The 26298-nt window shown below is 33.6% G+C and overlaps 1 protein-coding gene across 1 annotated transcript in view; it reads right to left on the bottom strand.

Annotated features, from left to right (window-relative positions):
- Window positions 1-2268: 2268 nt before the first annotated feature.
- Window positions 2269-26298, bottom strand: part of LOC123537119 (nuclear receptor ROR-beta-like) — a 49358-nt gene continuing 25328 nt past the window's right edge. The window contains exons 4-9 of the mRNA XM_053527880.1: window positions 17507-17645; window positions 13591-14096; window positions 9765-9841; window positions 8521-8645; window positions 7727-7945; window positions 2269-2513 (exon numbers count right to left, since the gene is read on the bottom strand). Of these exons, the coding sequence (XP_053383855.1) occupies window positions 2269-2513; window positions 7727-7945; window positions 8521-8645; window positions 9765-9841; window positions 13591-14096; window positions 17507-17645 (1311 nt within the window). The remainder of the gene's footprint in view (window positions 2514-7726; window positions 7946-8520; window positions 8646-9764; window positions 9842-13590; window positions 14097-17506; window positions 17646-26298) is intronic.

Raw genomic sequence — 26298 nt, 5'->3', positions numbered from 1 at the left:
GGAGACGACAAAAATCAAGTTTACTGGCCTGCACTTGTTTTGATGAAGCATATAATTGAAGCTTATTAATGAAAATCTTGCACGCGGTTCAGACAAGTGGAATGGACTCGACGTTTAACTATCTGACCTTTAACGTCCAAGTATGACAAAGATCACCTTAAATGGGTTGTGCACAATGCATGTCATGATGGGGTATACAATGGATGCAGTTGTTTCGAAAAACTACTCAGTGGTTACGAAGATACTGAGCGGAAACGAATGATGGACATGATGGACCATCCGACCGGCTGACAAACATTGAACGAAGATATAGAACAAGCTTAGCTTTGTAAAAGAAGCTAGTATGCGGCCCGTTGTCGATTTAATTTCGTGAAAAATAGTTACTTCAACATGTTTTAAACTTTATGATATGAGGGGATTTGCTTGATTTTACCTGAAATATTTATCAACGTTCATCTATTACAACATATCAGACGGTTGCTCCCCTTTACATGTATAATCAGCACGAAAATAGTATATCGGATCCTATATCTGATATAAAATTACTATTCTTTTACACTAATTAATTTAAGCTGAATCCTGAAACAAATTCTACCAATTTAGACATCAGTCTCCACATCCCATTTATGCGATATTACGAGTTTGAGAGAAGTGCATGTTCTATCCGCATAATGCCGAGCATATCAAGGGAGCAACAGGTACCATTTTTCACATCCTTTGTACGCGACCGGAGATCGATTCCGCGACCTTCCGCTCCGGAGGCGGACGCTCTACCATTAGACAAAATTAATTCACTGGAAGTGTGCCAGAGCGTTCGCCTCCGGATCGAGAGCTCCGGAGTTTGAGCTCCACCGGAGAGAGAGACAAAGGGACAGAGACAGAGAGATCAAAGATAGGCAGAGCAGCTACTTCAGCGAAGAGACTTTATACCTGAAAATAGATCTTCAGATGACGATAAAGCATGGCAGCTGGTCCGACGCAAAGACTTTATTCTTGAGAGAGAGTGTCTTCTTACAATTAAGCACATCTGCTGGTCCGATGCAAAGAATTTATTCCTTGGCGGGAATCTTTTAATCAAGTTTCTTTTCTCCACAAGCGAGATTATTGGACTTTCTCATAGACTTTCATATAAAATTCCTATCGTAATATCGTACCGAAACTGGATATCAATCAATGGCACAAATATTAATCCTACCTTGAAGGTACCTATACACCTTTATTACACAAGTTAAAAGGAACAAAACGAAGTAACTGTATGGTTATAAATAATATAAACATTGCGGTAAGTCATTTCATTGTTATGTCAATTTTCATGGTAAATATTCAAGAGCTTTTTCTTGTTTTTTATATATGATGTGTGATACGGTACAAATAACATTATATCTAAGTTTCAGCTTCAGCTTGAATAGTGCATCTGAATTTATTTCATTAAACTTGAGTCATTTTCTAATTTCAAACAATACATATGTACTTGATAACATTTTTGCATTGAAGTATGTTCTTCCCGCAATACTGGGGATTAAATATTCATAAATGCCTTGATGGGTAGGACTACCTACAAGAGCGGCTACATGAAAATTAAAAAGGAAGTTTCAGACAATCTGAAATAACATGCCTCAAAATGATCAAATCAAGACATGAGTATTATGCACATTCTCAAATGTTATATATAAGCAATTTTAACAGTTTTTCTTAATATAAACTTTTAGGTACTATCTCTAAACATTGCGTGACTCCGATGATACTTGATATAACTCTCATATATTAGTATCTAGGGGTAAACTAACCAAAAACTCCCATAATGCAAAGAATATGCTTATTTTACCTATACACAACAGAATGCCATTTTATGCAAATGATTATTCATGAATATAAGTATGCAAGTAAGCATTTTAGGGCAAATTTAATTTTTATAAGAATTTATTTAACACCAGATCATTCACGTTACGGTCTTCGTTTTATATTCTCAAGCAATTAAAGTCTTCGGCTTGCCTAAAAATCTAAATTGATAGCACAGTAACCTAATACTTCTGTATTATTTACCTCAGTATTTTATCCTTCTGTTACAAAAAAAATGGACGTTCTCAAGAAGCGGAATATAAAGTTTCGGATATATCTATATTTTATCTGCAGGTATATATCGCTTACGGGAATAACAGTCGATTGAAAGTCTTAGTTTTCCTGGATTAAGAATATTTGCACAGAGTTTGGTCCACATAATTTCAAAATACCAACCTCTACATGAGCATATTTCTAAACAGCATTTGACTAAAAACTGTTGAAAAATTCTTTAAGTAGCGGAAATTTTTCAAAAATCACCCACTGGCAAACGATAGTTTTTACAATCTCCTTGAATTTGTCTGTCATTTCTCGTGCACCCGATAACCCGTCTGTGATTTTTGCAAACCTTTTGTTGAATGAAATACCATTCTTTCTACAAAGATATTGAAAGCACTCCATCATCCGCCACTGAACTTTCTCTACTGAATCCCGTCTCACCATAGGGCAGCGGTCTGTAATTAAATATAAAAAGACATGAATAAATATGATTTCAAATATACATTGCTTTGTTTTGTTACAGTGTGCTTGGGTTCAGTGTCCTTCTCAACAGACTTTGTGACAGTGAACGTAATGCCTAACTTTATTGCATAGTGATGCCTCAATGGAAAATCACGCCGTAGACACGTGACATGATATCCAGCTCAGTCACGTTATACTGAGCCCAGTCCTAGAACTATCCTCTTATTGTTGAGCGCCAAGCGAGGGTGTGTGTGTGTGTTCGGGTTTAACGTCTTTCTCCACAATTTTTCAGTCATATAAACGACGGTGTCTACTTGTAGCAGTGAGCACAATGTCCAACTTTATAGTGCTGCCTCACTGGAATATCACGCCGTAGACACGTGACATGGTACCCAACCCAGTCACATTATACTGACACCAGGCTGACCAGTCCTAGCACTACCCTCTTAATGCTGAGCGCCAAGCGAGGAAGTTACTAGTACCAGCCAAGCGAGGGAGCTACTAGTATCATTTCCTCGTACTTTTTGTATAACGCGGCTAAGGAACCAACCCACGACCTCCCGCATTCGAATCTCGCGCTCTACAACACATGATTTTAATTACATATTTTATTTCCAAATACCATAATATCTAAACTTTTTTACCCCCAAAGTAAACACCATAACGAAAAGAGCTAATAAAAAGTATGTATTCATATTATTAAAGGTGGCTTTTCAAACTGGGCTACATATTTCTAGAATTCTCGATATAGCTTTTAAAAAGTAGTAGCAAGAACAGCTTTCAAGTACTGGAATTCTCAATTACTTTATTTCAGGATTTAACACGTAAAAGTAGGTTTGGTTTTATAAAGTTTATTCATGACAGTGTCGTCGGGCCGAATATCCATCATCCATTTCACGTAGAAAATTCATTTACTGACTAAGGGAGATATCTCAATTATTATATCAATTCCTGCAACAAAACTCCTGGCCCTGCCTCCTATATTTAGATCGCTTATATTGACCAATACATCATTCCAATTATTTTACTAAGGCTATAGAATTATGCAATGAAAAGTCATCTTTGCACTGGAGGATGACGTATTTTGTCATTTGCTGTTGTTTTGTTTTTTTTGGCGCGAGAAATGTTAGTTGCAGTTAAAAATGGCGATATTTGTTGACTTTTTGATATACCAGAGGACACATTTTCAGTGATAAGCTTCTTTATTGTCTACGAATTTTTAAACGAAAGAGCCCAGTTTGTAGCCATATAAATTATATGTACTCGGATTTTGTTTAGTCTGACACGTTTATCTTTGTTTTTAAAAAGGTACAGTGCCAGTTCAGTCTGACGTAAAAATCGTATCGTTTGTAACATTCGTGTACTACGCAAGTAGATATTTTCTTCTTATGAGTATCGGAAAGTATCATAATAGATATAATGTCTTTACAATACTGAGACAGAACAGCCAAAAAAGAGCCTGACACGACCATGTCGATTAAATTAAAAAAACGGTTTTAGCTGTTACTGAATGTTCTTTTTATGAAATTTTGCTCGCAGATTTGTTAGGATTATTTCCAAAGACGCCATTTTGTTGAATTGTACAGTCTCGCGGAAAGGGGTCCCTAAATGACGTTTATAAAAATGACATCGAGAATTCTACATACTTCTAATTCTGTTAAGCGATAATATTGGTGATGTTCCGATTAATCACGTCGTCGACGAATCATGAATAAATGATCCACGGAATGTTTTCATCGTTGAAGAATTTTGACGTCTTCATATTGTCCACATAGTAAAATTGCCAATCCTAATTATTAATATTATGTTTCAACTATATGTATAGGTATATATGAGTTCAAAATAACTACAATTTCTTGAAATACGTCTTTGCCCAAAAATCGGTAAATGTAGATTTTTTATCTTATTTTGGGCAGAATCTATACATCTGATTCTCGTCATGTTTAACCGACAGTCTGGCATTTTTTTCTTTTGCTTTTGTTTTTGTTTTACCGATTAATCAACGTGAAAAGATAATACGCCTTCACATGCATTGATGTAACCGTTAACTCGCACGTCAATTTAATATATTTTGCAGTTAGTGACTAAATGTCTATTTAAATGCGGCTAATTTTTAGCTCACCACAGCACAACGTGCTCAATGTAAGCCCCGTCGTAGATCCGTCGGTCCGTCCGTCTACATTTTCTTCTAACAACATCTGCATTGAAAATATTTCATTTAGAGGAAGTTCATGAAACTTGATATTGATGTCCCCATGTAAGTCATCTTCAAAACTTCTCCAAACCGTTCAGAGTTGCCGCAAATGACACCTCCTTCTAAACAGCTTATTTGCTCAGATTTTAAAAATGTTCTTAAGGTAACCGTATTATCTTTTCCCAAATTATTCCGTTTTGTCAAAAAAAAAACAATACCACCGGGAGGGGGAGGGGCGTGGTCATTTTTTCCTGTAGGAAAATAGCGAAAAATATAAATATGTTCTTGTCAGAAACTGAAATAAATTCACAAAAATGGCCCTTGGATGACTTTTTAGAAAGATAATGCAAAACATTCTCATTCGTCGAGAACATGACCGCAACAGCTAAAAACAGAAAGCTGTTCAAACAGCATTTCTTCTTAAACCGTTGGTCTAATTTTCAGGTAATTTGAAAGAAATGTTCCACGACTGACACTTTCTTTAGTATGTTCAAATAATACCGCGTCCTTGAAAACTTGCCACTAGTTGGCATGGTAATTTTTCCCTGTATATATACAGCGGAATAAGTTGCTGGTATAATTTCGAAATTTTCACAGGACCCACTATCCAGACTATTCACACTATGGTGGTGAGTTTCTCATGCATGAGATATACAATTTGTGTGCGGAATTATTACAAGCATAGTGAATTGCTTAACAATGCCTACTTGGAAGCTACACCTCCAGTACATTTCACTTTAGGCGTTCATTTTATAAGCGGTATCCGATTGATTAGTATTGCTCCTTTTGAAAATTAGTTTGTTCTGTTAAGAAATGTGCAATATTACAAAAATCATTATCAGGCATTTAAAAATATCACATTTAGACTTTATGTCGTGTGCGTCTTTCTAACCTCACAACACGTCTGACGTCATGTTCATTTACGCGCGTCTGTTTCCCGCGCTGAGATTAAAAGTGGTTGCAAAATGCATATCTCAACGTAATTAAGCAAAAAATAAAAAGAAAATGTGTTTGTTTTTCTTGAATATAGAATATCACACCTCAAAGTGAAAAAATTTTCACATTTTCACTCGCGCTACGCGCTCATGAAAATATTTGAAATTTTCTCACTTCCAAGTGAGATATAACGTTATTCCATATTCATTCAAAACAAACAAATATCCTCTATATATTTCACCGAGTGAACATAATGCAGTATTTTTACGAGTGGCGCAGCCATGAGTGAAAATGTAAATAATGGTGTTCACGAGTGAAATATATTTCGATCTAACAATGAAAAAAATTTCCATTTATTTTATGCATTTTTAATGGTTTTGACCAAATTATATCCAGTTTGTCCACGCAACGTCACGTGCATCACATCTTGACGTCATAATGTAGTGACGTCAGGATATCTTTGCAGAAAAACTGTAAATTAAAATAGTTCTATTAGAGTCAGTGTACCCGGTTTTGCACTGTACGCGGTTTCGCACACCCAGCAAATGCATGTACTTTGTGAGAATAAAGTAGAAAATTTAACATTTTTTTATATTGTTTCACGAAACTGAGTTATTCCCTACATAATTTGACTCAAGGAGTCGTTCCCCACTGGAGCCTCGTTCTGGTAAGTGCAGACGAAAAGGTCAGCTGAAAAATATTAAACTTCATGAAAATAATGACTATGCAAATAACAACAATGTGCAAAATAAATTGAAAAATCACTATTCCATCATACATGTAAGTATTTACCTATCACTTTACCCAAATAAAAATATTTCAACAGTTATTGAAGTTTTCCCAACCTGCAAAATGACTTCAACTTGATTGTTTGCTTTAAGTTTTTATTAAAATAGAGAACATAATCGAATAATTAGACTTGTGGGGGTCACTGGTGATTCAACAGCTACTATGGTTTTATTTTTGTTTCAGGTATTCAGTTGCTTTAGCCTTTTCTGATTTTAGAAGTAAAACATGGTTTTGGTACCTGGCTTTCACTTTCATAACTGCTTTTAAATTTCGCTTTCAGATGTTTTATTGGAAAAACATGTTTAAATTGAATTAGATAAATGGTTAAAAAGTAAATTATTTTTTCTGTTGGGTAACTGCATTATTATCATTGAATTCCATAAATAGCAAGGTGTGCGAAACCGGGTACACTTAATCAGACCAAGAGGTATGACATCATTGTAGTGGGAAGTGAAAGTAGCGGTTTTAAAACAAAATAAGCGTGTTTATTTAAACATGTAGAGGTAAATTGAAATTTTAGTCATTTTTAGCTAAATAGGAAGGTAACCTAGGAAATGTGTGCGAAACCGGGTATACTGACTCTACGTTTCCTGATTTCTTTCACATTTTATTATGATAGAATGTATATGTTTATGATCCTGTTAGTATTTCTATACATCTACATCTTTATTGAAGTCCAAGGAATTTTCAATTATTCATAATGCATATTCTTTCACATTCAAGTGTAGATCAGTGAAAATTAAAAATGATATTTTCGCTGTTTGAAAAGTGAAAATATCAATTTTATTTCACTGATAAATTTCAGTATTTCACAGAAGAGCATAAAATAAATCTTGGTTATTACTATTGCAATATCTTAATACTTACTTCAATCTGTTCGCAACAAGACTTGCTTAAATCAAGATTTAATTACTTTTCACTTCCAGAAATTTGGAAAGGTATATTATATGAACGGAATCAAGAAGCCGCAGCGACTGAACGACAATTCTGCCTGAGAAGTTACATTTCAGCATTAGTTATGTAAATATTTACCTGGAAATGTAAGTCCTGCATGAGCAGTTATATATAGGCCTAAGCAACTGTTATGTAAGTTATGTAGACATGTACCTCGAAATGTAAGGTTATTTTTTGTAATTTATATGTAAAAAAAATCTACCTGGAAAAATTAAGTCCTCAATGAGGAATCTGTCCTAAGTGAGAAGTTACATTTCAGTATTATGAAAACCTCTACCTGGAAATGTAAGTCCTGCATGAAAAGTAACATCTTAGCATTTGTTATGTATTTACCTGGAAAAGTAAGGACAATCGTCTTAAGAACAACCAGTTCTTCCTTCGACAGTTTCAGCTTATTAAACTTCTGACTCGTCTTATAGACGCTCTCCACGTATATGTCAGTCCACATGCTAGCGGCGTCCTGAAATGTCATGTCGTACTCGCCTGTAAACACCCCTAGTTCAGAATCTAAACAATGACAATGACCCAAGATCCACAACTCTGCTGCTCCTTCTGAAAGTTGAGAAAAGCTTTACAATAAGCTAACTTTCATACTATTTCATTTTAGACAGACTGAGAAAAAGATGAAAAAAGTATTTGAGTCAACTTGGAGTCCGCTTCTTTGAAAAAACAACAGAACAGCACAAAAAGCTATATAACTGAATTTAAAGATCCATCTCAGGAGCACTACAATATCTGTCTGGTTAAGTCTGGGTTCAGTTTTGAAACTGACCTGTTATACAATGCTTCTCCCAGTGTCTTGTGTTGATGCTCTGTTGACCTGGACGATCTAAATATTTACTTTGTTTTATTTTGTTGAAAATGACACCGACTTCTAGTCAAAAGTCAAAGCTTTAACTATCATTGATAAATAATAATAAATATTGCAGTTACAACTTGGATAGTAAGAAAATAAAAACTACACAATGTACAGTCTTTCTACCCTTCAATTTGTTTGGTATAACGTTTCGCTCTTTTCTAAAACACCCCCAACTTAACCTTTTTACAAGTTTTTGGACCTGAATTTCAAACACCTCTCTAATAAATAGTATCGTCTATAACCAAAGTAGAATTGTTCAAAGATTTACCTTTAATGAGATTTATTTGATCTTCCATATCTAACGTTTTCCATCCAGGTATAGCCTTGATGAAAGAAATGGTGTTTCTAAACTCACTGTCCATAAGTTCGGCTACCTTGTCCATCTGTTCATCCCTGGTGAGAAAAGGTAGAGAATATTTCGTGCATGTACTTTATTTTGTTGTAAAAGGTCGGACTGTACTATTATTTCATGTAAACAATCATTTTTTAAACATCATTTTCAAAACATAAGACAATGACATGAGACCATTTACAGCCAGTTGTTGTAACATGTACTTGTACCAAAATATTATGTTATATGTAAGGAAATATTTTGTTTTGAAGGAAACCTCTACACGTTTTGAACTACTTCACAATTTAACGCGTAGTCACATCCTATTAAAGGATTCCTTTATGGAAATAATTGTCTGATAACAAGACTTTTGTCTAGCCATTGAAGTCCTGCTATCTGTCTGTGTCCCAGGTTTCATGAAAACTTCTTGAACGTCTTAGTTATGTCAGAATACACAATTTGTGCCTGACGGAAAGACAGAAAGATGGACTAACAGACGAGCAAACAGAAAATAAAATCATGTGCATGTTCTCCACATTGTCTTCTAGATTATCTATCATTTTACCAAATTTCATGGAAAAAAAATCTCCTATACTTTCTATTTCAAAATCAGTTTCGTCATAGTTTTTGTTTATTTGTTGCCGTAGTATCCTATTTATGACAGAAACAAAATAAAAGAATGTGCGTATTCTGCATATTGTCATCTATAGATGTAACAAGTTTAATGAAAGAATATTTTACGCTTCTAGTTACCACAAAAAATATCCCACTTTGTGTGTCTGACTGATGGACAGACGGCGGATATACCGGCGGAAGTCTCCTCAAGAGAATTACCGGAAGAGGACTAATATACCAGCATGTGTATAGAGACGCAAAATGTCCAGAATATAGTTCGTGTAAAGCACCCTTTCAAGGAAGTTCGAATTGATTAATAGTTAATACATTAGATGAATAGTTCAACTTGCAACCCCTAGAGAAATAAAATCTCTATATCGGACATGACCTCTAGTTGTGCGGGGTTTCTAATCTCACCATCTGTTGAATGTAGGTAGCCCACGCAGACGCAACGTTTTTCAACGGACTACAGGTTGATGTATTACAATTTATTTTATTAAGGTGTCGCACTTTAAAGATTTTAAACATTTATATTGTACTCTCGCCAAGTACTAATAACTAAATACCTTTTGATTTCTAAATCACTCTTCGGGGTGTCTGAACACTTGACAACAGATTTTACCATTTGGTCCTGGACACGGCACTGAAGAATAACATTTTTACAAATGAGGTGACTCCCGTAAAAGAAACATGAAACTGCTGGAACAGAAGTATGTCCTTAGTAACGAAAGCCGTCAATGCTTATACGACATGTTTCAGAATACACTTTAATCATGCAATAGATATAAAGTTAGCTTATATGTTAAACCAAAGTTTGAAATTACATATTTGTATGCATAAGCATTGGACTAAGAGAGTTTTTGAGAATCATTAAGTATGTTTGATAATTAAATGAATTTTTCTGAGGATCATTTACTTTCTAAGCCATCAATCTGAAAATAAGAGTCAAATCAAATTGAACCAGATGGTCATGATGCCCCTCTATTGCTCACAAGGTTGTCACAGCTGAGGCCTTGTCACAAAGTTTCGTTGCATCAAAATTAAAAATGCATTAGTTTCATTGAAGAAATTTTACGACTTACGAGAATCGTTATTGCAAACATTTAAGTTTGGGCTATCATCTTGCTGCAAATAGGGCAACACAAAGTGCCCCTGTCATTAAATGTAATTTTAATACTAGTAAGTTAAAAAAAAACCTGTAAGATCCCGCTATTGTTGCAAACAATATGTATAGGATAGACAACGTGTCTATTCGATAAATAGCCGAGCACAGCATGTAGCCAGTAGCCCGTATGGAAATATGCATCATAGTTTGCATGAAGCATGTTTTTTCCAAATAGGGATATACTAAGATTTGACGTTCATTAACTCTTTCAAGTCAGTTGCTGATGTCAGTGATGAGCAGTTAAAACATGGAATTCCGTAAACTACTCAAAAGTAAAACAACCGGACAATAAATTTTTGTGTGAAGTAGACATATTGGCGAAACACCATGGCAGAAACTTTGATTCAAAACCATAGACTAGTTCCAAAACCATAAAAAAGCTAACAGCAGATCAGGCGTTAACTTGTTAGATAGAAGAATTTACAGGTGGTAAAGCCAGCTGGTAATTAAGTATATTGTTTACTCGTAATTAGAGCATCTTATCAAATATAAATTATCAGCTTGAATTAGAAATCACCTTTAATTGGCATCTTTGAATACTAAAATCCTGCTTTTCAGTGATAAGCATAAAATGAGAAAATAGTTCTGGTTCAACCGATGATTGTTCTTGAACGTTGGAGCTATTCAAATAGATCTATTACCCAGTGTTGATGTTTCTTTTTTAATTTATTGTATTTATTTTTCATTTTTCATTTTTCATTTTTGGGGGTTTATTATGATATATCTAACGCATAGGCACTCGCAGTAAAAGGCAGGGAGTTTCTAACTATACGATACGGAAAAGTTACCACGTAATATGGCACACATGCTTTTTGTTTGAACATAATTCAAATGTTACAAAAGGAACATTCGCTTGACATTATTTTAAAATCGGAATCAGAAGATTCTTACAGGTCTCACTATACATACACATGGAAACTGATGGTTTTGTGTTGAACGAATTGGGATAATTTAGAGGATCACTCTTAGAACATTCCAGTGAACTTATTCGGAATTAAGGCAGACCCTTCGTACATATACGAGGTATTCGAAAAATGAAAGTTACCTGAATTTTGCAAACTATAAAAAATTTCTCATCTTCTTGTTAGCAACTACCCAGTTACAGTTACATTACTTCAGCTAAAAAGGGACATTTTGACATATATGTTCGGGTATATATTAAATTCAGAAAAGATCAAAAAAGTTCGGTTTAAAACTTCTAAAATGTTGTATAATTCCATATTTTTTATCAAGTTCCTATGAAAACATGTTTCTTCTTTTGACAATTTTAATTTTCGGGTGTGTGTGTTTTTTGTTTGTTTTTTTTGCATTATTACCTGCATTAACTTGCATTTGATCTTTGTCAGTCTACGTATTTTAAGTTTTTACCACTGCCTACAAACTTCAGTCTTTAAAAATGTCTTAAAATCTAAATTTCTTTTTAACTCATGTAATTATGACTGTTTTTGAATTCCAGAGCTGTCGTGTTTTGGGTTATCAAATCTTTCTATGTTACGACACACCTACGTTTAGAGTCAAGTAAGCTTTGACTGGGCTATTTCTTCACGAACATACAGACACTGCAAAAGCAATAGAGCAAATTTGGTAAAATTATATTCAAAGCCGTAAAGGTTGTTTTGTGAATGAGGGGATTATATATCAAAAGATATTTAATTTCCAGATATCCACAAGTTATGTACAAAAGGACCGTGAACCGCTTTGCTGGTTTCTATGTTTTACAAAATCAAGTAGAAAAACTCTGCCCTATATTACCTATATTTGTGTTTAGTGTCATGAATGGATTACTTAGATTTTGGGGAATTTGTGAATTTTAGAACAATTAAAGGACAATAACTCTGATTTTTACTGAAGAGACCCTGATGAAAGATGTGCGTGCATCACTGCCTGACAGTGATTTATATTTGTGTTCAGTTTTCTGAAGATCAATCAATGGGTCATTTTATTATGTAGGAATTTATGGATTGTTAAATATTAAACGGCAATAACTCTACAATTAAAGGAGAGATCCTGACGAAACTGTGCACCACTGGCCAATAGTGATCTACATTTTGTAAAATGTCCTGAAGTTCCATCACTAGGTTAATCATGAAGAGCCATCACTGAGTTACATGGATCAGTCAAAATTAATATAAAATCTGAACAGTGATTTAGGAGCAGATGTTCTTTGAGGTTTGTTTTCTATTTTTGCCTTTGGTGGCCATGTTTTTAGACAAATCGGAATTATTTATAAAATCTTGATAGATGGCTATACAAGGAATGTTGTAATTTGAAAATAGCGTCAGCTTTTAGAGAAAAGTGACTACACTCTCTGGTAGCCATTATTATACGAACTGATTTTACCTGAACAGTCTTAGTAAAAGGACAACTAAAAACAGTTACATGAAAATCAGCAGTTTCTGACAAGAAGAGATTTTTAAAACTCCCACTTTGTGGCGAAGTGATTACAACCCTCACCAAAGCAACACTTCTGCAATATTGGTTTGGAATCTAGTGAGTCGATTAGGAACAGATGTTGTTTTTAGATTTTTTGTATTTTCTTCATTGTCGATCATATTTTTTAACAAACTTTAATGATTCAAAAAATCTTGGTAGAGATTACCAAAGTAAATTTTATATAGAATTATTTTAAAATTGTGACAACGATCTGAAAAGAATTTTTAAACAATTTCATAATTTTGTGTGAGAAGCAAACAGTTCCTAACAAGAAGATTCTTATAATATACATAATTTTCTGAAAGGAGCTAGCAGTATCTGACAAGAAGTTCCCGTTATGCAAATATGGAGGAAAATATGACCACACTTACCGACGACCCTTTATTTTCACAAATCAAACTAATCTGAACAATCTTGGTAGAGGGATCATCCAATGAACATATTTGTAAAATTATTTAAAAATCTAGCCAATGGTTTCAGACAAAAAAGATTTTAGAGATTTTAGTTACCATTTCCGTGACAACAAAACTTCATGGAATGGATTTCGTTTAACAGCTATGCAAGAGGATTATCCTATGAACATACCTGTAATAGTTGGTTAAAGCTGGAAGACATGTACGCTGAGTGTCCACAATAGCTCACCCGACTATTTTAAGACCAGATGAGCTACATTTAACTAAAACTGAGGTATTTATAGCAAAGATACAATTAAGGGAAACGAAACAGCTATAAAAACGACAATTAACGCTCCCACAGGCATAACGGTTCAAGATCAAAGTCGGATATGCGCTTACATGGAATTCCTTCTGACGTTTCTTCATATGGATTTCGTCCAGAAAAGCGTCGAGATCCTCAAGCAACTGATCTTGAGACGTAAGCAAGTCGTTTATTATTTTCTCATTTTCTTCGTCGGATGGATGCCGCTCGAATAAACTCTGGTGTGGCAGTATAGGATGGTCTTTGCTTGAATACTGACTAAATTGAATTTCTTCTTTCTTGAGCATAGTACCCTGAAGATTACACATAGATGAGGAGCGCACGGACTTTCTTTCAGCAGCATTCGTTGTGTCTGTATCTAAATGCATGGTCCCACAAGACAGCTGTCTCCAGCCTGATACACTGTGTTTATTTTGGCGGCTGCAAGCGGGCTCAAAAGTCTTAGGACTTTCATGCATCGAGGTTGTCGAGTCTGCTTGTTGTGTCATTGTATCTGAGCATCGACATCTAATATTTTCTGAAGTCTTCACTTCTTCTATGTACTGTGTCTTTTTCTCATAAGAATAACGCCCAGTTTTGATCGCTGGAAGTATACATTTATGCAAAAGGCACTATAAAGACACGTTGGCATATAAATCTGATAATTTAGGAATTGTCCATGAATTTTGCTAACACAAATTGACTGTAACGATTTTATATTATATTGATTTTGCAATATAAATACATGTATGTATAACTTGAATTTACAAAAATGTGAAAGGTTTCATGGGTTTGAGCTCTAAAATGTTGTGACATGAAAGGAAATTATACTTGAAGACATGCCTAATTAACAATAATTAATACATCAGTCGGGCATGCCAGGTCATCTACATCCAGAGTGAAAATCATAATGTCCAACCTCCAAGTGCCAGTTCCAAAAATGCATTGAACCGCATTGGATATTTCTGAATTTGTTGATTCTGTGTTAAACAGTGTTGTTCGAAAATTGTCTTTTAGTCCTTTTTAAATTGCAACAGGGTTACGGTTTTAGGCGGGGATTACTGACGATCAGTCCACTGCCGACGGCAATTATAATAACTGTATAAGTCCACTCATTAATCGTAAGGTTATTTGACAGAGAAAAATGTAAGGAATTAAATATACGAAAGGGCATGCACTAAAAACTGTAACTGACAAAATTATGATTCATTAGCTGTTTAGTAGCCTACTCTTACTAATTTTAATGTTTCTTCCGATTCCATTGATAGATGCAACTGTGTTTCCCCGAGAAACTTTACGTATGAAAAGTGCGTTTTAACCTGATTTTATTTGTTTGTAGAGGGACTCCAAAAGTCTTTAGATATTTTACATAATTATTGCAGCAAATGGAAACTAACGGTAAATATACAAAAAAAAACAAAAGTCGTTGTTTTTAGAAGAGGTGGTAGACCTCCAGAGAATATAAATTTTTATTATAACGGTTTGCGTTTGGAAATAGTCAGCAAGTTTAAATACTTACGGGTTATTTTTACTCCTGGTGGAGCATATTATGAAACAGATAAAATGTTATCTGGTCAAGCACTGAAAGCTATTTTTATGTTGAATAAGTATATATATAAGTTTACTAAAATACCGTTAATTCATATTTTTGACTTATTTGATAAACTTATTATGCCAATACTTAATTATTCGTCTGAGGTATGGAGTTTTAATAAGGGTACTGCTGTTGAGAGAATTCATTTAAATTTTTGCATAAAATTAGCACACAAAACAGTTTTGTGAATGGTGGCTTAGGTAGATTACCCTTACCTGTTAAAAGACAAATAGATATAGTAAAATATTGGATAAAGATATGCAATACTTCTCATAACAAATATGTTAAGGTTATTTATAAATTACTGAAAAGAGAGTCAGATTTAGAAAAAGCAAACTGGGTTTCCAATGTAAAGACACCATTGTCTACTTCTGGGTTTTATGATATATGGCTAAGTCAAGGTGATTGTAATCAAAAGCTGTTCTTATATAATTTCGAGCAAAGAATATAGGACATATACATGCAGAATTGGAAGACAAAATCAGAGGAGTCCTCAATGGCATTGTTTTATCGCAATATTGCTAGTTTTGAGTTCAAATCTTACCTAAATATTGTCAATATTTATAAATACAGAGTTGCTTTAACCAACGTTGGACGTTGGAAAGACCTAGTACAATTTTCAATGAACGTAAATGCAATATATGTAATGCTCTTTAAGATGAATATCATTTCGTATGTGAGTGTGTACTTTACAATGATCTTAGAAAACAATACATTAAACCTTATTTTAGAATTCATCCAAATTTTGTTAAATTCATAGAACTAATAACAAGTGAAAACACAGCATATCTAAGATCGTTAGCTGCTTATGTATACAAAGCATTTGAAAGAAGAAGACAATTATTTAATAATTTTATATAATATTAAATAGCTCACTATCGTCTCTCCCTGTAAATGTTGTATATAATGTTCTGATGCTTAGTAGTATTTTGTATGTGTTTCTGTTCGCCATCTGACCTGCATGTCATATTACACATATTATACATGTTAACATGTTTTGTAAATGTTCAAGGGCCAGAAATGGCTTATTACGGAAATAAAAGTTCAAAGCTATATTTAACACTTTTAACTGATTTCAGTTTCATTTTCTTACTTTGACATCTCACTGTTAATACTTTTGTACTAATAATACCCGAAAGTGGAGTTAAGCTGATAGATAGATAGACAGATATAGCTAGCTGGCTAGCTAGATAGATAGATTTAAAAGTGTCTTTAAATTTCGTTAAGTAGTTGGAACGAACGAGTTTTATAGCTAGATATGCTCTGCACTATTTATCAGCAGGTCAAGTTTCTCAGTAGTTGCACAGTATTTGTCTGGACAATTTAGGGGGAAAATAATAATTAATTAACTAAATTCAAGATAGAGAAATGCTTCTTACACTTTGTATTTCCTCTCAGTATTACATATCATTATTATATAAGGTTTTATCACATTCCGTTTTGCGCTATTGACAAAACATGTGAAAATTATAAGAACACGGTGGGAAAATATTGAAAAGAATAAGTGTTTGTAGGCTCTACTCTTCCTAACTTAAAGTAAGTTTCATTAATTCCTGTCAGTGATTTAAAAGCTGTCTTCACCACCGATAACGTGGGTAAACAAGTACAAAAAGGAGTAGAGGTAAGGTTATTGTGCTCTCTGAACATATACCACTATAACAAGTTTCATAGCACAGCATGGACATAGGACGGACAGACGGACTGCATTTCTATATATACTGCTACCTCTTTCATTGAAAAGGATCAATCCAGTGTGTTCCCGAAATTCTAAAATGACTTTGACAAAAGAGGTTCGGTTATTAAAGAAATCTAATGTCTGTCTTTCATTATTTTTTTTTATATTTAGATATTTATTTCAAATGCAGAAGACCCTCATCAAAAATGTTTAACTTTACTTAACCCTTACCCTGCTAAATTTCTATAATGGACTGGTCCATGATTCAATTTTGGCAATATCATTTAATATTCGAAGGGGTGTTTACTGAATGAATAGCGAACAGTGCAGACCTTGATCAGACTGCACGGTCGTATCACTTGCCGCGGTTTATATGTTAATTAAGAACTTGTGTAAGTAGAGCTACATTTATAATAAATTACATACAGAAACAGTCGATTGATTAAAAAAACTTCCGATATCTTTTAGAGGAAGAACACATTTATATTGAGTTCAGCTGTACATGTATACAGCGTCAAATGCTAAGTATTGTTAATAAACATTTGTAAACTTCATATTTACATAAACTGCATGTAGTATCTGTTCATGTTTTCAAATATGAAACATGGATCTGGTCTACCTTTAAAAGTTTAAATGGCAAGCTCGAAATTACTACAAACGAATTACATTCAACATTCGGTTTGAAATCATGGTGTTCTTAGTGGTTCACGTTGCAAAAAAAAAATATAAGTTGAAAAAAGAATACCTTGCTTTGACATCCCAACTTCCTGACATTTTCGTAATCGGCAAGCGGGACAGTTGTTTCTCCTCCAAAACTGTATAAGACAATCGCTGTTTCCCGCACAAACATACTCGGGCCGAGAGAATGAACGCCGAAAGAATCCCTGGAATATAAATATGCCTTATGACAGACCATGCTTATTCGCGCCAAAATTTATATCGCCATGTTGCTAGATTCTTAATTTGTTTTATCTGCGCACTTATTATTTTTATGATGGTATACATTTTTATTAGGACATGTGTGCATGTTTAAGAACTAATATAATTTGTCGCTGAATAAATCATTGTTTGGATTTCAGATGCGAAGGAATTATATCACGAGGGCGCAGCCCGAGTGATATAATAGCCTAATACGCATCTGAACGACAAACAATGATTTTATTCAAGAGCAAATCACTAAATGAGATATATTATTTCGATTCTAACACGTTACCAAGGACTTTAAAGTACATCCTTGACGACATTCATTAAATATTTGCCCGTTTTCAATCGGTTTCTTTTCCAGCGCGCCGCTATTCCGTTTGTCACTATGACGTAATAATTGTGACGTCAGAACAGTGAATTGTTGTATAATAATTCACTATTTCAGCCTTCTTTGTTTAATAGAAAAATGATTCGGATCGTGTTAGAATACGATATAATGTGCATTTTTGATTGTTTTACATGTATAACAGACCTAATACATGCAATTTAGTGTTTGTTCTTGATTTAATATTCATGACGATAATTTGATAGGGCTATTAAAAGCCAATCTAAAGTCGCTATCTGTAACTCTCTGGCATTCCATGTTATTTATAATTTAACGCCAATCATTAACCCTCTGAACAGAAATTGTGAGAGAAATTGAAATATTCAGACATTTAAGTAGGAGTGATATTAGTTATTGTTAATTTCTTTGTTACTTATTCGCTTTTGAATAAGGAATAAGTAACAAAATGAAACCAGATACTTATTCCTTATTCGAGTTTTTTCATTTCTCGGAGAAAACAATATGACATGACTTCAGAACACGTTTAGTAGGTCTTAAAGTGAATAATTAAATCATGCTGAAGAAATAGTGAAAGCGATGACACTTTATTTTGTTGTAAATTTGTCTGTTACTTATTCGCGTTTGAATAAGGAATAAGTAACAAAATGAATCCAGTTACTTATTCCTTATTTGAAATATATCAGTCCTCGGCGGAAACGATATGACATGTGTTCAGAACACGTTTTGTAGGTGTTATAGTGAGTAATAGAATTAAGTTGAAGAAATGATGAACGAGCTGAGATTTTATATGGTATTCATTAGTCTGTTCTAATTATTTGACTTCTGCAATTTTCTGATGAAAGAAAAATGTCATGTGTTCGGAACACGTTTTGTAGGTTGAAAAGTGTGTTACTAAAACATATTGAAAAAATGGTGAACGAGATGAGACTTAATCTGGTATTTATTTCTCTGTTACTTATTCGCGTTTGAATAAGGAATAAGGAACAAGTAACAAAATGAATTCAGTTACTTATTCCTTATTCGACTTTTATCATTTCTCGGAGAAAACGATATGACATGTGTTCAGAACACGTTTTGTAGGTTTAACAGTGAGTATTTAAATCATGTTGAAGAAATGGTGAACGAGGTGAGACTTTATATGGTATTCATTAGTCTGTTACTTATTCGCTTTTGAATAAGGAATAAGTAACAAAATGAATCCAGTTACTTATTCCTTATTCGACGTATATCAGTTATCGGCAAAAACGATATGACATGTGTTCAGAACACGTTTCGTAGGTGTTATAGTGAGTAATAAAATCAAATTGAAGAAATGATGAACGAGATGAGGTGTTATCTTAAGTTCATTCATCTTTTACTTTTTCCAGTTCTAATTATTCGACTTCTGCAATTTTCTGATGAAAGAAAAATGTCAAGTGTTCGGAACACGTTTTGTAGGTTGGAAAATGTGTTACTAAATCATGTTGAAAAAAATGGTGAACGTGATGAGACTTAATCTGGTGTTTATTTCTCTGTTACTTATTCGCGTTTGAATAAGGAATAAGGAATAAGTAACAAAATGAATTCAGTTACTTATTCCTTATTCGACTTATAATATTTCTGGGTGAAGAAAGACATGGCATGTGTTCAAAACACGTTTTGTATGTCTTACAGTGAGTAATTAATTCATGTTGAAGAAATAGTGAACACGATGAGACTTTATTTTGTTGTTAATTTGTCTGTTACTTATTCGCGTTTGAATAAGGAATAAGTAACAAAATGAATCCAGTTACTTATTCCTTATTCGAGTTTTATCATTTCTCGGCGAAAACAATATGACATGTGTTCACAACACGTTTTGTACGTCTAATAGTGAGTAATTAAATCATATTGAAGAAATGGTGAACGAGGTGAGACTTTATATGGTATTAATTTGCCTGTTACTTATTCGCATTTGAATTAGGAATAAGTAACAAAATAACGCCAGTTACTTATTCCTTATTCGAGTTTTTTCATTTCTCGGAGAAAACAATATGACATGTATTCAGAACACGTTTAGTAGGTCTTAAAGTGAAAAATTAAATCATGCTGGAGAAATAGTGAAAGCGATGACACTTTATTTTGTTGTAAATTTGTCTGTTACTTATTCGCGTTTGAATAAGGAATAAGTAACTAAATGAATCCAGTTACTTATTCCTTATTCGACTTTTATCATTGCTTGGCGAAATAGATATGAGATGTGTTCAGAACACGTTTTTGTAGGAGATTAGACTTTATCTGGTGTTAATGTGTCTGTTACTTATTCGCATTTGAATAAGGAATAAGTAACAAAAAGTGCCTAGTTACTTATTCCTTATTCGAAAAAGGAATAAGGAATAAGGAATAAGGAATAAGTAACCAACTTTCTCATCATCTATTATTCTCATTGTATTTATGTCTGCGTGATATCGTTTAAACATATTTTAATTACCAACATTGTGATTAGCTCTGTTAAGATAAGATAAGATAAGATAACAATTTTATTTTCTGACGGTTACATACTAAGTGTACAAATACAAATATCATACAATTTATTTCCAGAATGGCATTCAGTTTGAGTTCATATACATTCATAAATTTACACAATCATACATTCAATTTATAATCAAACATTTATACAAAAATACACATATCAGAGTTACTTAAATGTTTCTTCGACAAACACGTCTCAAATTATAGAAGTCTTAAAAAGCATAAATATACAAAAACTATAAGTAGATCTATATCAGTAACCATGTTTTAAAAGAAGTCTAGAATTTGATTGTCAAAATCCCCGCATACAGGAATTTGATGCCACCAGGTTTTACATTAAAAATACATATGTAACAATACCTGCATGTATATAACAGGAAAGTTTCCATAAATTGTACCGCATAAGTTGGATTATAAGGATCTTACATGCCTGCCTGTGTAAGACGGGTTTTTCCCTACCTGAGGGACAGTGCGGAATGGAAAACCGAGCGTTAGCGAAGTTTTTTATCCAAGCTTGGCCGAGGGTTGGGAAAACAGCCGTCTTACATAGGCAGACATGTTAGATCATTTTTCTTGCTTATCACGTTCAAAACAGATCATGGATACAAATAAATTTGAGTATTTCCTGACATTATTTATATGTTTATGACGTCATAATAGTGCCAGTACTATGTGACGTCACCAAGGTTTTTCCCTAGGGAAAGACAGGAATATCTATTCATAGCGCGTGCACGGACAAATGTATAAAAAAGAAATACTTATGTAAATACAAAGAAAGTACACATTTAAGCTTGTAAAGAATATTATCTATTTAGTAGAAATAATTTTAGAAAAAAAAATCTAAAGAGAGTCAAGAAAATATTTTTATTTAAGGAGGTAGGTTACCTTGATATTTGTAAGTGCGCATGTCCAACCGGAAGCTAACGTGACGATTTACGGCGACGTTTACGACAAACTAAATGTGTTTGTATATCCATTCATCTGGAAATAAAACTTCAACCTGCCTCCGATCTCATGTTTAATGGTTTAATAATGCAGATATAATGAATGAATTGCCGCAGAAACGCTTCAAAACATTGTTGCCTTAAAATGACGTCATTGACGTCATGACGTTACGTGTCAGTTACCGCGCAAAATTAATAACTTTCATTTTGAAAGTACGTTATTCTGTGCTTTTTCTTTATTTGAACTATTTTTAAACAGCCATTATTTGCTGAAATACTTTTTATTAATCTTTTGCTCTGAAAAATGATCAATATTTTGCTTCTTTTATGTAATTATATTGAAATGTTATGCGGAATGTAAGAAAATGGATGATGGTAACTGATGTGATTGGGAATATAGTTGGCTGAAAGTTAACTTATTACGGTCATTTACAAATAAAAATTGGGCAGTTTGATTTGTTATACCTGTTTCCCAGTTTCCGTTGATAATTTGTTACTTAAATACTAAAACTAAGCTCTAAAATTGTTCAAATTTCAGTAAAAAATTGTGGTGTCTTGAATTAAATTGATGTTACCATGGAAACGAGGCCCGTGACCTATATGTCTAATTGTAAAATTCAAAAGCGTTGACACTGGTTTATTTAAGGAACACAGCTTCGGCTTTTTATTTTCATTTCAACAATATCCATGAGAATAATAGCAGCATGCAGAACGGTTTTTCAATAAAAATGTCAAACGACGGGCACTGCTGTAAGTATTTTAAGCTGTGAAATTTGTTAAATTAACTGCAATTCATACGAAAATATTACTAACGTTAGAAATAAGATGTTTTAAAGCTACATTAAGAAGAAAGATAATTTTATATAATATTTTTTTATAAGAAATTACGACAAAAAGCAACATACAAGCTATTTTAAACATCTCTGTTGCCATGGTTACTCTAAACTTTAAGAAAGACATAGTACTATGTAAAGTTCTTGGTATTTTGCTAATCATATTACCCAAATATTCCATGTTGGTCAATAACAGAATGGCACTGAAGCCGTCGAAAAACCCGTTTTCATACATAATTGTTGAAAAATGAGAGAAAATGCGTTACCATGGAAACACGAGCCCCGCGACATATACATTTTAAGCTTTTATTAGAAAGCTAATGCGCATACTAGTAAAACTATTAATTATGCAGACTTCTACGGATAACAAAGAAACCAAAATACACTGAAAAGTGTTAAATATCCGTATTTTCCTTCTTCTTTCTATATAAAATACCTTAAGAGGGTCATGTACTTCAAACCTGGATAAAAATTGTACTTGAAGGGACAGAGATAAATGGAACTGAGATTGTAGCAGTTAAAACATTAAATTACACGAAATACAAAAAATCACTGCGGTTCAACTAATTTGAATTTACCCTGGTAACAAGGTAACCTACCTCCTTAATTTGATTTATTCGTGATAATACATGTCATACTTCAGTATCACAAAACTAAGATCATAGAGTATCACAGAACAAACAAACAGAACAAATATTTAAGTGGAAATACAGAAGTCCCTACCGGTGGAAAACTTTGTTAGTGATCGTCCCTTGTAGTTTTTGGCAACAGAAACTGTTTGAGTAATGCAGGATCCAGATAGGTGGACGAATGAAAAGACGGAGGGCATTCCTATAATCCCCTCCGGTGTTCAATCGGTAAGGGACTAAAAATGCTTCAAGGCATAAGAGCTAAGAAACAAAAACTATTTTGCTTAAATTTCAAGGGGAACATTAGTGAGCAGGTCATGGTTAATTTCCTGGAAGCACAGAGCACCCTAAAACAGCCATAGAACCATGCATAATGTAGTGTTTAAAACTTTGATAAAATATGAAATCTGCTTTTTCCTTCTGTTTAGTATTTATCAAATAAGATTGTGTTCCCTTTTTAAAACATACATTTTGCTAACGTTTCCAATTCTTTGCTCTCTCTTAAAAATGGGGGACCTTTATTGTCAAACATTTTGTACACATGATCAAGCTTTGACTGTCTAAAACTATTTTCAATATTCAATTTACCAATGTCAAAGAAGTCATATTTTTAAAAATATTCTACAATTATAACCATGAATTAATCTCACAACTTTATTCAGAGCTACTTGCAATCTGTTTTTAACTGTCTTGCAAGGACACTGTTCCAAGAGAGACTAACTTAGTCAAAATGACACTGTATGAAAGCATTTACACACAGTTTTAAGACTCATATCCAAATGTTGTTTCTGTCTATACAAAACTTTAATTCTAGAGGTTACCTTTTTGACGATGGTACTTACTATGGATGTACCAGATAAATCGTAACTCCTAGATATGTAGCAGAATATTGGGAGTGCATTGCATGACCATTACAATTAATTGAAAAACTTTTAACTTTTTAATCCAAGGAAAATACATTTGGTTTTACCGGGATGTAAAGACACTTATTATCAGCTAACCGTTCACTACAACTTTAAAGTCCCTTACCTAAAACATCACTTATAATATCTGGGTTATTCAGAGAGAACAGGATGGCACTATCCTCTGCATACAAAATGAGTTTGCATTTTTACTACTGATGCTCATATCATTTATAAAACACAGAAACAGACGAGGACCTAGGACACTCCCTTGCGGTATACCACAGGTGATTGTTTTTAATTATATGAGTTTACATCAAATAGTTTAGACGGTAAAGGAGGCTTTTATTCATGATTCAAAAGTAAAAACTTGAACGGGCAATTCTGTACCGGACTGATTATACAAAACAAGCATGTTTATTTTATCTTTCGAATAATTAATATTATTGTTATTACATTATGTAATTCCAAAACCGTTTATAATTGTTAAAAAGTGTAAATAAAATGAAAGAATAGATGCGAGTGAAGACATACGTAATCAGTTGCTATAAATATAACGGCCTTTTTATGTGGCGTACTTCTGTAGACGCGCCGTTTTATGGGGCGTACATCGCTAATTTTGGCATAAAGCTCCCCTAAAACATGAATTAACGCCATGATATATATTTTTATTTGTAACTTGTTATACTATTCTCGCGTTAAACAGATGAAAAATCAACAGAATGATTTTAAGAGACAGAAAATGAACCTGAAAGTGAACGTCCGAGTTCAAAACCGACTTCACGCGTCAGTTTACTCGAATGTTTGAAGAAACTAGAGAATTACTGACCAAAATCACATTACCATGGGGAGCTTGAATGATCTGCAGCTCGTACTGAATATATCGCTTCTTTGAACACGTTGAACTTCGATGAAAATGAGTAGTTTTTCTTACCGCACCACATAGGATGTTGACAAAATCAACAGGAAATGCCGGTAATGGAACGTACAATATAGCATGTATGTAGCGTACTCGCCGTAAATGCAACTTATACGTTGGACACGGTGTAGCTTAGAATCTAATTCTACTTCGTAATTAGCGTCGATAAGTTGGCACTGATATCGGAGATCGAAAATCGATTTTAAGCAAGCTTCACAATTCATCATCAAACATGTATTGTGAATTTCGAGCCAGCTTAAAGATCGAAATTCCAATTTGCAAATAGTTGAATTTCGAGCTAAGATTGAATTTCGAGACAGCTCGAAGATCAAAATTCAAATTTTCAAAAAGTTGAATTTCGAGCTGGGATTTAGTTTCGAGCCAGCTCGAACGGATCGAAATTCAATCTTTCAATCTCCAGCTCGAAATTCAACTTTTTTTTCGATCTTCGAGCTGGCTCGATATTCAAAGCTAGCACGAAATCATAGGTGTTTAATGTTGAATTTCGATACCCCTGAAGATCGAAATTTAAATTTTCAAAAAGTCTACTTTCAAAATAGCATTTATTTTCGAGCCAGCTCAATGATTATTAATATTCCAAAATCCGAATTTCGACCTTGTGTTAAATTAACAGCCTGTTTAGAGATTGATACTGAATTTCGAATATCGAGCTAGCATTGAGTGTCGAGCCAGCTCAAAAATCGTTCTTCAATTTTGAAAAGCTGAATTTTAATGGAATTCTGACTCTGGGATCTGCTAAAATTTTCATAATGCCGACTGTCTAGAAATTCATGCTAGTTCGAAATATTTGAATTTCGATCTTCCAGATGGCTCTAATTTCAATTCTACCTCGAAATTCGGTGCTTTCTATTGTTTCAATTTCAATCTCCGAGTTTGTTCGAAATTTCAATGTCAGCAAAATGCAACGTCATCCTTTCGAAAATTAGGAATTCGATCTTCTAACTTGCCCAAAATACGCCGCCTCAAATTTCGACGTTATGAAATTTTTAATTTTTTTCTTCTATAACACACTCGAAATTTAATTCAAGCTGTTTCTTAGATTTCCATTTTCGATAGACTCGAAGTTCAATGCTGGCTCGAATTTAACATTTGATCTTCGAGCTAGATCCAAATTCGATGCGAACTCGAAATTTCTTTTTTCTGAAATTTTGAATTTCGATCCTAAGCTGTTTACAATTGACTATTAACTGTAAACAAAATCAGATTATGCAGCGAACACTTATTTCTAAATCCGTACATGTGTGCAGTTTAGCGGGTGAGAAGAAATCAGTCTTTACTGTTAGGGAACTTATTCCGTAAGAAATGCGGAAATATACGAGAATGTTCGATTCTTTCCGATAACGATAAAAAAAAGCATATACTTATATACAAAACGCTTAAAAAGACCATTTTCTTTTTCACCTAGAAAACTGAAGTTAATATGAAACAATAGCTGAACGAATAAAGATTACTAAGCCGTTTGCAATGTTCTTATAGGGCAAATCAAAAACTATTTATTCTTTTGACAAACAGAAGTAATGTCAGCAAAT

Source organism: Mercenaria mercenaria, chromosome 17 (assembly GCF_021730395.1).
Source record: "Mercenaria mercenaria strain notata chromosome 17, MADL_Memer_1, whole genome shotgun sequence".
NCBI classification, from domain to species: Eukaryota; Metazoa; Mollusca; class Bivalvia; order Venerida; family Veneridae; genus Mercenaria; species Mercenaria mercenaria.
This window is presented reverse-complemented; position numbering and strand designations above follow the sequence as displayed.